The sequence below is a fragment of the Ambystoma mexicanum genome, chromosome 3p (genome assembly GCF_040938575.1).
Source record: "Ambystoma mexicanum isolate Mex_15411 chromosome 3p, UKY_AmexF1_1, whole genome shotgun sequence".
NCBI lineage: Eukaryota > Metazoa > Chordata > Amphibia > Caudata > Ambystomatidae > Ambystoma > Ambystoma mexicanum.
This window is the reverse complement of record NC_090925.1, coordinates 540,138,475-540,150,817: the sequence shown is the minus strand read 5'-3', so window position 1 is coordinate 540,150,817 and position 12,343 is coordinate 540,138,475. Positions and strand designations below refer to the sequence as shown.

At 48.8% G+C, this 12,343-nt stretch overlaps 1 protein-coding gene across 2 annotated transcripts in view; it reads right to left on the bottom strand.

Moving 5' to 3' along the window:
• B4GALT5 (beta-1,4-galactosyltransferase 5) overlaps window positions 1-12,343 on the bottom strand; it is a 239,746-nt gene that overhangs the window by 32,671 nt on the left and 194,732 nt on the right. For both annotated transcript variants that reach the window (XM_069651263.1, XM_069651265.1), the window contains exon 5: window positions 5,779-5,895. In XM_069651263.1, the coding sequence (XP_069507364.1) occupies window positions 5,779-5,895 (117 nt within the window). The remainder of the gene's footprint in view (window positions 1-5,778; window positions 5,896-12,343) is intronic.

Below are 12,343 nucleotides of genomic sequence, written 5' to 3'. Positions count from 1 at the left end.
GCGACATGAAGAATGTAAGGGCCAAATGTGATGACTTGGAATCCCGCTCCCGTAGGAACAACCTACGCATCATTGGGGTCCCTGAGGCCGCCCTGAAGGGTCGAATGGAGGAGGCAGTCGAGCGCCTGCTTAAGGACTTGCTTGGCGACCCGGACCTCTCCCCTTATTTCACTGTTGAGCGAGCTCACCGGGCCTTGTCCCCGCGACCCAAGCCTGGTGATATCCCCAGGCCCATTATAGCCAGGATCCTCAATTACCGGGACAGAGACCACATTCTCCGCCTGGCGCGCGAGAAGGGTGAGCTGCGCTTGGAGTCTAACACTATTCGAATTTTCCCAGACTTCTCAGTTGCGGTGCAGCACGAAAGGCGACAGTTCCTTGGCGTCAAGAAGATGCTCCGGGAGCGCAAAGTCCCATATGCCATTTTATTTCCTGCCAGACTCAAAATCACCCACAGGGGCAAACTTTTTTTCTTTACCATCCCTGAAGAGGCGGCGAAGTTTATTGAAATGGAGATACCGCTCCAGGACCTTGCTGATGAGAATTGAGGGAATGTTGGGGAGAGGGTTTATTCGCTACATTTGCTGTCTTTGTAATTACGATACCTCATTGTGATGGTCCATGCTTCCGTTATTGCCCGGGTTGTGATGCCCGAGCCCTGCTCCTCCTCGGGTCTGGGTTGCCACTTTGCATAAGGCCAACATTGCAATGTTTTGCTGCCCAACTGTCATGTGTTCCTCCCTAAACGGCACCATTGCGAGACCCCCACGTCATTAAGACCGCTCCAGTTTCCCACTCATTGGACACATGGGGTAGATGCTATTCGTTTGTTGACACTGGTCTGAGGGCTGCGGAGCCGCAGGGGCTTGCGCGCGGTCCCCGCATTTCCGCTTGCGGGCGGGGACTTGCGTTGGGAGCCTGCTGATATTGTTTGTTTGGTAACAGAGCCGCTGGCTCTAGGCGTGCTAGTGCGTGGCAACGGCGCACCCCACTGCGATTGCACTGTTTATCTCTGTTCTGTTGGTATGGATTGGCCCCTGTTGGGCCCTTGGGTGGTTTAGGCCAGGTTGGGGTTGGCCTATTTTTGGGCGGCTTAGGGTGGGTGATGGGTACACTGCTGATTCACGGTTAGCGGTGCGGGTGGGGGGTGGGAAGGGGGCTGTTTTTTCAAAAGGCACACGAGGTTCCACTGGGCGCAGGCTGAAGGGGCACAAGCGCGCATGCTGTTTTGACTACGGGGGCCCACACTGCCACTTGGGTTGGGATGTTCACTGAGGATGAATATTGCGGTTGAATATGGCTACAATTGAAATGTCTACTGTCATAATGTCCTGGAATGTTAGAGGATTGAGCAACCATACTAAAGCGCGCAAGATCATGGCGTATGCCAACAGGCATAACTCTAGGATCCTGCTACTTCAGGAGACACACTCCAATGGTCTGATACCAAGGGCACTCGCCCCATCCTGGGGTCCCGCCAGATTTTTCACTTCCTACTCCACGCAGTCCAGGGGGGTCCTCACGCTTATCCATAAATCAATTAAGTTTGGACTACATAAAAGTTACATCGACCCCGAGGGTCGCTACGTTATATTACACTGCACGTTGGTCAATAGGGAATACCTGCTTATCAACACCTACTGCCCCAATGTTGACTCACCGGAATTCTTTGACGCAATAGCCACCATACTTCTAGGTTATGTGGGAGTGCACATTATATGGGGAGGAGACCTAAACCTTATATTGGACACTGTCTTGGACAGAACATCCACGACTCCTAGGGCAGTCTCTCGCGCTGCGCGCAGGCTACGGGGCCACATGACATCCCTCAACATTTGCGATGCCTGGAGGACTCTCCACCCGCAGAAACGGGAATACACCTATTACTCGTCTGTGCACGACAGCTCGTCCAGGATAGATCTGTTTCTTGTTTCCGGTGGGGTAATGGGCGGGGTGGAGGGCGCGGGCATCCTTGCCCGTACGATCTCGGACCACGCCCCTATTACACTGTCCCTGAAATTGGGCACTCCTGCTCCTACGGTCAGCACTTGGCGTTTTAAGTCTGAGGCCCTAAAGGACATCGTGTTTAAGGCCGAAATACTAGCGGATATCGAGTCATTCTTTGAACTTAACTCTCTCCAGGACACGACCGCAGCGGTTAGGTGGGAGGCCTTCAAGGTATATATAAGGGGCATGTCCATTTCCCGGGAGGCCGGGGTGCTGAAGGCCATTAGAACTGCCCTGGGGCAATCTGAGGCCAAATTGAAACAACTTGAGCAACGCGCCACTACCGGCTCTGACCCCTCCATTCTTGCCCAGATATCTGACGAACTTCAAGTATATAATACACTGGCCACCTCCGAAGTCCGTTATTTCAGTCGCCCACAGGCCGCCAGGAGATATGGGGAGGGCGATAGACCTGGGAAAACGCTTGCAACCCTGGTTAGAGGGGAATTGGGCCGTACACAAATCTCCTCCATCAAAGATCGTAATGGGGACGCACAATGGGCGGACTCGAAAATACTGGAGACATTCACTGAGTTTTATAGCTCCCTCTATTCCCAGCCCGCAGAACACACCGAGCAGCATATGCGTGAACTCCTCGGGCAAATCCCCACTACGGAGATTTCCCAACTGACTAGGGACCAGTTAGACTCCCCGATTACATTAGACGAGATAGTGTCGTCCATCTCCAACTTGCCCAAAGGCAAGGCGCCTGGCCCTGACGGCCTCACCGCCGACTTTTATCAGGAACACATTGCTGTCCTGGCCCCTCGTCTGTTCGAGGTATGGAACGAGGCGCTACAAACCTCCATCCTTCCCCCCTCCATGCGGGAAGCGGTAATCACGGTGTTGCTCAAACCGGGTAAGCCGGAAGATGAATGTGGGTCATACAGACCCCTCTCCCTCATGAACCTGGACACAAAGATCTTCGCTAAAATTATTGCCAACCGTTTCTTGCCAATAATGACGCACCTCGTTCATGAGGACCAGGCGGGCTTCGTTCCGGGCAGGTCCACCTCCCACAATATCAGGAGACTGTTTAATGTCATGTCCCGCATAGACCAGGACGCCCATGCTGTAGCGGTTACGCTAGACGCCCAGAAGGCCTTTGACATGGTCTCTTGGAAATATATGTGGCTGGTCCTCGAGACAATGGGTGTTGGCCCCAACATGATAGGATTCATCAGACTTTTGTACACATCCCCCGTGGCGCGGGTTCGCGTTAACTCTCTTACATCTGAGAGCTTCACGCTTTTCAGAGGCACCCGGCAGGGCTGCCCCTTCTCTCCGATTCTCTTCGCACTAGCGATTGAACCGATGGCGGACTATGTGCGTTCGAGACACTCCCGCAAGGGTATAAGATTAATAGAGGAGCCTGAAATCATATCTCTATATGCAGATGATGTCCTACTTTACATCAGGGATCCCGCTACCCACCTCAACCCCATACTGAGAGACATCACTCGCATTGGTACACATTCTGGCTTCACGATTAATTACTCCAAGTCGGAGATCTTCCCGCTTACGAAAATTACCACACACCCCGCTTCTGAATATCCTCTGCGCTGGGCCCCTAACGGTATTAAATACCTGGGAGTACATGTATCCCTCACTAAACCCACCCTACTTACCGATAATTACTCCGCTGTGGCGCGAACTGTTGAGACAAAAATTTCACGCTGGCGCACTCTCCCGTTGTCCTTTGCGGGTCGACTGTCCTTGATCAAAATGATCCTCCTCCCCAAGCTCCTGTACACCTTTAGCAATGTGCCCCTGTGGCCTGGGAAGGCATACTTCACTAATCTTCACACGCTTTGCGCACAGTTCCTCTGGCATTCTGGTGCGGTGCGCAAAAAGTGGACTGACATGGCACTCTCGTACAGACGGGGGGGTATGGCTGCCCCTGACCTGGCTACATACTGGTTCGCGGCCCAAGCCCAGTATGCCACCCACTGGTACCCTGGCGCCCCGGGTCGCCCTCACGTCAAGCTGGAACGGCTGGCATCCTCGGGTATTAATCTGATGACCTTAGTTCTGCACCGACATTACGCACCGGACTCCCCCATTGACCCCTTAGCCGCGACATTATTCGCCTGGTCACACATACTAAACCCATCGCCTGGGACTTCTCCGTATTACAAGTGGCTGCCTGTCTGGGCCTTCCCGGGCCTGGAACCCACGCACGATGCGGCCTTGACCCGCCACTGGGAGGCGTTGGGATATAGGGCACTGTCTGACTTCTACCCAGAGGGCAAATTTATAGATCCCCAGACGTGGAGGCCGGGCCACACCAGATCTCCCTTAGAGACCCTTCAATACTTCAGGCTCCGCGCTTCGTTCCGTACTATGTGGCCCTCCTTCCCGAACGAACCCCCAGACGATCCTGCTTTAGCGTACATTGCCAATTCGGGCGGGGCACGGGGGGTTGTCTCATCACTTTATCACATCCTGCAGGATGCCTCCCCTGCCCCGATCCTTGGGGCGCGCAACAAATGGGCTGGTGAGTTGGGTCTAGAGATACCGGATGGGTTATGGGAAGGCATGTGCCTACACACCAAAAGAGTTTCCTTCAACTTTCGCTTCCGGGCCATGCAGTATAAACTCCTCAACAGGCTATACTACACACCTCACAGGACTTCTGGGTTTGCTCGCTCCGAGGTGCGCCTCTGCCCGCGCTGCAGGGCCACAGAGGCTGATCACCTCCATATGTTCTGGTCCTGCCACAAGCTGTCCGATTTTTGGAGTGGGGTCATGAACACACTTAGTGCTGTAACTGGAACCACTGTCGATCCCGACCCTCTAGCAGTCCTATTTGGGGTTTGGGGCACCGAGGAAACTAAACGCCAAAAAAAGTTTCTAGACATAAGTTGCATGGTTGCCAAGAAATGTATACTTCAGGCCTGGCGGTGTTCCTCTCCCCCGACCCCTCAGAGATGGTTGGGCATGCTCACATGGTCACGGAACTGCGAGGAAGACTATCTGGCTACACTGCCTGCTCGTTCTCGTCCTAAGAACATTTGGAGTGAATTCACCTCATATCTCAATGACCTGTCTGATGCCACTTCGGAGTCTTCCCCATCCCCGGCACCCACCCATGCATTGTGATGTTACTCAGCCTCCTCTGTTGTTTGTAAAATATTGCAGTCATTATTGTAAAGATGCTATTGTGGCCCGTTGACAGCTCTGCGAGCCACTCGATTCATATGCTTGTTGTCCTGTCGTTTGTACCCTGTGAACCTCTGCCAACAAAAATAAAAGTTTAAAAAAAAAAAAGAATTGATCTATTTCAGTTTTAATCTCATGAATGCTAACACAGAGCGCCAGTTGAAAAGAATTAACGTCAAGTATCCTAAATGTACACTAGTTCCTTTGAATATTATAAATTGACCGACGTCCCCATAATAATGTATGGAATGGAACTAAGAATATATATGAATTCATGTATTAATTGAAGGATACATTTGGAGAGAAGTTTTACATCTCTGTCAATCTCTCCCTATCTCACTGAAAATTGTGTATGCTGATCTCACATGATTGCATCTCTCTTGTACTAGTCTTTGGGTCACATCCCTTCCCACTTTTCCTCCGCTCAATGCGCCCTGAAGTGGAAAGATAGGAATATGGCCTTGCCAGTTCCCTTGTATTTCTGCCGAGCTCAGCAGAAAGCATTCTCAAGCATCTGGCCACAGCCAGTCAAGTGATTGGGAGGTCAATGCAGAAAACCCCTGAATTATTACTGTGATCCCAAATGCAACAATCAGGACTTCCTCTTACCTGCTCGATGACATAAAAGGCAAACTGCAGCCGCTGTCTTTGCAGCATCGGAATCAGATGTTTGAAAAGCACAGGGAGATGCTCATGACGATTGCGGAACGGTATCAGAATAGCCACCTACAAACAAATGGAAAGAAATGTCAAATCCTGCAAAAGGTAGGAACCACACTTGCATTGATACAGGGCATTCGGTGTCTGAGGAGCAGCTAGCGAGGACCCCATGAGATGGCTGTAGCAGGGGTCACCAGTCTGTGGCCATCCAGATGGTTGGGACTACAACTACCATGATCCCTCCAAAGGATGCAGACCCAATGCCTATATAGAAACAAGTCAACTGTAAAACGAGGACTGCTGACCCTAGTATACAGTAGTTTTATTTTTATCTGCAGATAGCTCCCGACTCTTTGCCCTCAACCAATTAGAAAGCGCAAAATATGGCTTCATTAGCAGATACAAGCCAGTGTTCAAGCTTTCAGTTGGCTTCTTACTCCAGCACCTCTCGAAACCAACCGCTCCCCATTTTGGCCTTGTGTAATTTATCTCCATGTCCGCTTCCTGGCCACGACAACCTCCGCTCTTCGGCCACCATGGAAAGTGAAAGATCATGAGTACGTCCATTGGCATTTTTGTGGCTGGCTGATTTTTTTACTGTTTTTTTTTCATTTTTGGTTATCAGGTTTGCACTCCTTGCGTTTACCGAAAAATAGCGACAACACCAGAGGTGAATGATAACATTACAATATCAGAGCTCTTGCTACATAATTTTGAAACCATTAGTGCTGTATAAACGCTGTTAATTTGGCAATGCTACTCAGGTCCTCATTAACTTGGGTTGCAGGGTAATTTCTGGTAGTACGGTGCGCCACCTATCACCAAATTAACACATCTAATGCAAATTACATTCTGTTTTCAGAATGATACAGAAAAGCTTGGCATACAATGAAGCTATGATTCAAATTGTGTCGATGAACGGAAAGGTTAAGTGGAAACTTCTTCCTAACTGGTGGCCGTCACCCAATGAACAGTGATGGCTCCAAAAGGAGTATGGGACAAGAACACATATGCATGGCAGTGAAGAACATTTTAAAGAAAATCCTCAAAATATGTCTTTCTACCTGAACCTCTTCAAGTCCACCATCAAATCCACGTTCCTTTAAACTAACAGTCCCTTATTATTAAAGGTGCCTATCCCCTGCCCTTCAATCTCACACCAGTTGTACACAGTGTTCTGGGGCTGTGAATAAGCCAACAGCTGGTACCATCGAGGACATGAAGCCAATCTACATTGCTAACTCCCAGTTTATGGTCATTGCATTGAATTCCTTGCATCTAAATGCATGTCCATTGAATTTTTTCCATTCAAAAAATTATCAAATGCATTTTTTTCTTTTTTTGGGGGGGTATCCCACAAAAACCCTGTTATTTACCCTTTAATATCGTCCTGAACAAAAATTAACCCTTTAGCCCCCAAAAAACATGCAATTCGATGGAATGGCATTAGATGGGACGGCATTAGATGCAATGACCAGATACCCTAACTTCCCATTTCCTCCGAAAATGCTCCTCACCCTCCCTTCACATCCTGCCAGGCACGAAAAGCCAGTGCTAGCCCTGGCAATCACACATGATGCAAACAGTAATAGGACAGAGGTCACTTGCGGAATAGCACTGGATACATGTTCTATGTAAAGCACTTAGGCGTAAGCACTACATAAATAACACATTATCAGAACAATGAACAATGAATTAGGCAACGGCAAAGTAAACAACTATAACAATGGAGTTGCAAAAGCATCCAGACAACGAACTTGGAGTCTGGGGGAATGGGCAGACAACAAACTGGGAGTCTGGGGGAATGGGAGGGTTTGTTTTTTACTTCTATGGGGAAACTACAAAAAAGTTTTTTTTCTCGACTCCGATCACTTGCTTTTCTGCAACTTAAGAGGACTGGGAATGCTGAGCTGTATTGTATGGTACATGCCTGTGTTCCGAGCAGCCTGGGTAGCCAGCGCCCCGCCCCCCATTACCTTCACTGCTCTCTCTTCCCTTTCACCTCATAGCACCCGTGTAGTTCCCTACCATGGGGGCTAAAGGTGTCTTTTTTTGCAAAAGAGAGAAAATGTACCTTTGCTGTGTGGTCTAGCACCACAAAGTGCTGCCCCGAAGTCCATACAGACTGTTTAAAAAAAGTGGAATGGGAGGGAATGGATTGATGGCAATCAAAAAAAGAAGCGATTAAAAAAAGCAATAGAAATAAACAGGGCAGCATGTGTGCAAGGACAACAGACGATAGCAGGTACCGCAAAAAAAAAATGCATTGATGAGATGACCCCAATCCCATAACGTGAGCAATTTAAAAAAGTTGCATGCATATACATTAAAAAAAATTAGCATGTTTGAGGCTTAAAATACCTCTCAGAGGTTACAAATGCAAAGTCTTGAATAGAGTCTGAGGACCAATACCAAGCAGTCGGTTCTACATACCCTGCCACGCGGGAGTAGGGGTGTACCGAATTTTCCCTTCAAGTAAGTTTTGGGACAAATTTTGGCTGAAAGCCAGCTAGTCTGCTTCGGCCGTGTACTCACACGAAGAGAGGTTCAGTCCACTTTCTATAATTAGCTCTGTCTGTGTTTGAGCGAGATAGCTAATCATAGAACGCAGGGAAAGGCTGCAGCAGCCAAATAAGGTCTTCCCCTTTTGGCTGCCTCAGCCTGCCCCAGCCCCAAGAAAAAGATAAACCCTTTTCCCACCTCCACCGCCACACTAAGGGGGTCTCTGGGTCTTGCCCTAGCGGCTCCCCTCTCATTAATACAGCTAAAAGGGCCACCAGGGAAAGATCCGGCAACCCCTGCAATTGTTGCTGGGGCGGAAGGTTGGGGGGTCTCTGCATCCTTTAGAAAAACAAAATACAGATGCGGGGGCCGCCAGGGCAAGATTTGTTGGTCCCTGCAGTTGTGGCTGGGGATCACCGGCCCTTGGCCTGGCAGCCCTCCGGCTCATTAAAAAATAAAATATATCGCTGCGGGGGCCACCAGGGTAAGACCTAGCAGCCCCTGCACTTGTTGCTGGGGGGTTTGGGTGGCTGGGCCATGCTCTGGTGGCCCCGCAGCTCATTTTCTTTTTAAAAATGGAGCTGCAGGAGCCGCCAAATCAGACCCGGCAACCCTTGCAACTGTTGCTGAGGGTGGATGGAGAGGGGGTAGGGGAGGGGGTTTGCAGGGCCTTGCCCTAGCAGCACTCCGGCTCGTAAAAACAAAAAAAAAGAAAAGCAGCTGTGGGGGCTGCCAGGGCAAGACCCGGCGACCCCCGCAATTGTTGCTAGTGGTGTTTCCTGGCCCTGCTCTGGAGGGGTCCCTCCTGCCATTAACAAGAAATGCATCTGCGGGGGCCACCAGGGCAAGTTCCGGCAACCCCAGCCACTGTTGCTGGGGGAAGAGTTTGCTGCCCTTGCCCTGGTGGCCTCCTAGGTCATTAAAAAAATAAAATACTGCTGATGGCATAGCTGGGGTAAGGCCTGGTGAACCCTGTTGCACAAAGTTTTAAAATACAAGACAATATGGGGTCTACCGGGACAATGCCGACTCACCCCCCCGCCCGCCGCACCCACCCCATCCCCAATAATACAATTGGGGGCAAGGCAGTGTTGCCGGGGCTTGCCCTTGGGAACCCTATATTTTGCTGTGAGGGATGATCGTGGGGTCCCCCAGGCCCACTGTTGATCACACAACAGCTTCACATCCATTGCACCCGCTTATGGATCCTCTCAGATAGAACATGGCCAAAATGGAGGGTCTTGCGGTTGGGGCACATCACATGCATTATACCTCCTTTTCACCAACACAAGTTCTTCCTGTCTTTTGCCTCACTTGCACCTGCATCACTAAAGCTATCTGTGGGGCACAGATATGTGCTTAATTCACAGATTACTGCGGTTTTAAAGGACCCATAGATGTATGCAGCGTCCGCTCTTGACTTCACCTTAACAGAGTTGCTTAGGGTCTTTGTGGTTTCACTCATTAATTGTCCAATAAATTATGCAAACCTCTTCTGCAGAGGACTTCAGCTGATCAGTTCCACAGATAGCCAAGCATCCAAAAATAATAATTGTGCCTTCACTCCTCTGGCTATTCATCAGAAAGTAAGTCGTTTTCAAGATCTAATTTCTGACCTAAGAATCAATATGTGGGCTCCTCGCTTGAATATCGCAGAAACGCCTCCACGATCCGGTGCTGTGGTCGGTTGACCGGTTTCTTCCAATTAATCACCCATTTTGCTGTGCAAGATCCAAAACTGTACAACAACCTTCTTGATCTCCCTCAACCGGCTACGTTTCTCACATTCCACTGGGAAATAAAAACATGTCTGTTTTGATGGCCATTACTTGGCTACGTGCATGGCTTCGCTCTGTGATTTATCAAGTGCTTCTGTGCAGACAGGGTGCCTGGTGTTCACAGCATTGACTGCTCTTCAATCCTTTTCCTGGCATACCCATTCTAGTTCTATTCTCTCTTCATTCCACATTCTACAAGCCACAACACACAGGATCTTACAATCTTAAACAATTATCTTGCATCACACCCTTGCCATTAAATGATAAAAAGGGAAAAGTGCTGCCAAATCCAATAGGAAAGAATCCTTGAATGACTCAGCCCCATGCCTCCAACAATGACGGCAAAGAGGCTGGAAACTAAGGCAACCAATTCAGAGGAAAAGGCAGATTGGAAAGTGGGTTTGCCAAGTGGTTTCATTTCAACATGAGGAAGTGCTGCATTACTGAATGAGGCCGAGTATTGCAGTTACCTTGAATCTTTGGCCTTTTGGATAAACAACCGTCTCTGACGGCATCTAAAAACAGTCGGGACAGATGAAGTTATGTTATGTTAGTATTTTTCGTACCAAGGTACAGCGCAATCGACACCCAAAGGCAACCTGGCGATAAGTCTGAGTAAGCACTATTAAAGGGCTTGGAAGAGTCGCGTTTTCAGAGCCCTTCTGAATTGCAAATGGCCGGCCACAGAGTGGAGAGCAATGGGTAGGGCATTCCACAGCATGGCAGCATTAACAGAAAATGAACGGCCGCCAATTCTAGTATGGTAAGACCTAAGAAGCAAGAAGAAGGAAGCGATCCTTAGAGCGTGGCACACGGGCACGAATGTAAGGTCGAAACTTTGACTGCAAATACTCAGGGCCAGTTGCGTGAAAAGCCCTCTGCACCAGACAAAGAGATTTGAAGAGCAGACGTTTAGATGAACGCCTAAACACAGGCCAACCTGCAATATCTGCATAAAACCCAGGAAATAATGTTCTTATAACAGGCTATTTGTGGCATCACAGCCGAATTGTAATACGAAAATGACATTACAACAGCTCTGTGATCAGCTATGACGTCACAATGCCTGCTGCTTGAGCCAGCGGATAGCAGAATTCCAGCTGTCACTACGGCAACTATTTAAAACAGTGACAAGCTTTTCAAATTCCTTGCAGCATGTATTACCAGGGAACTAGTTGAACAGTGTACTATATAATCTGTGCACTGCTGGAGCGTTACAGATGTGGATGTGAGCACGAATCTAATGTTATTAATTATTTTAAAGCACCTTTTTTTCAATGCATTTTATTAGACTGCTTTAACTATTTTTCTGCAACACCTTAGAAGCTGCATTTTAGCTTTTTTGAAAATCCAGATTCCACATGGATTATATGGATCAGCAAAGAAAGCAAGATCTGGAATTAAATGATTCAAAAGGCAAGGTGTTAAAGGGGGGCAGGGGGGCAGTGTGCACCATGTGTTATTATGAAATAAATACCCCCACCCCAGCATACGTAGAGAGTTATCAAGGAACTCTGCCTTCGGCCTTGCTCACTATTTGGTCATTGAGCTCCTCATGGACATGGAATATCTTTCTAAAAGGTATGGTAGCGGGTACTTCACCCCATGTATTACTCCTAAAAAGGCTGATTGGAGGGGGGGCCCAAACCTGGGATTTCCAGGGAAGACTGGATTCCATCATTTTATTTACTCATCTTAAACGTAGAATGTGCCAACCAATCATTAAGAACATTGCAGTTGGATAATAATGGAGGGCTACTTGTAGGTGGCAAGCACGTGGGTGTGCTGTAAACCAATGCCACACCTCTTTGGTGCGGCACTGGTCAGCACAACAAGGTCATCCTCAGACCATCAAAGGCGTCCAGGAACTGACGAACTTGCTTAGATATAGGTTAGCCCGGATATCCTGCTTACAAACAACGAGGTGAAAATGTAATTTAGGAGAAGGAAGGTCTTTTAGCCTTTAAAGGGCAGAGGTTATCTTGTATGAACACAAATCCAGGCATGTGACGTCAGGAGAAGGCTATGAGAAAGGATACGTTTGTGGACGGTGTGCTGTGCACAGACTCCTACAAATAGACACTTCCTGCTCACAAACAATGGGCAGTGAGATGGATGCAGGAAGTGAGGAATGCAAGAGGAAAAGGAAGGACAAAGCAGCCTCGTCTTTAAGGGCCCAGATGAGGAATAGGCTGAGGGCGAAGTTTACAGCAACAAAGTCCTTACTAAACCGT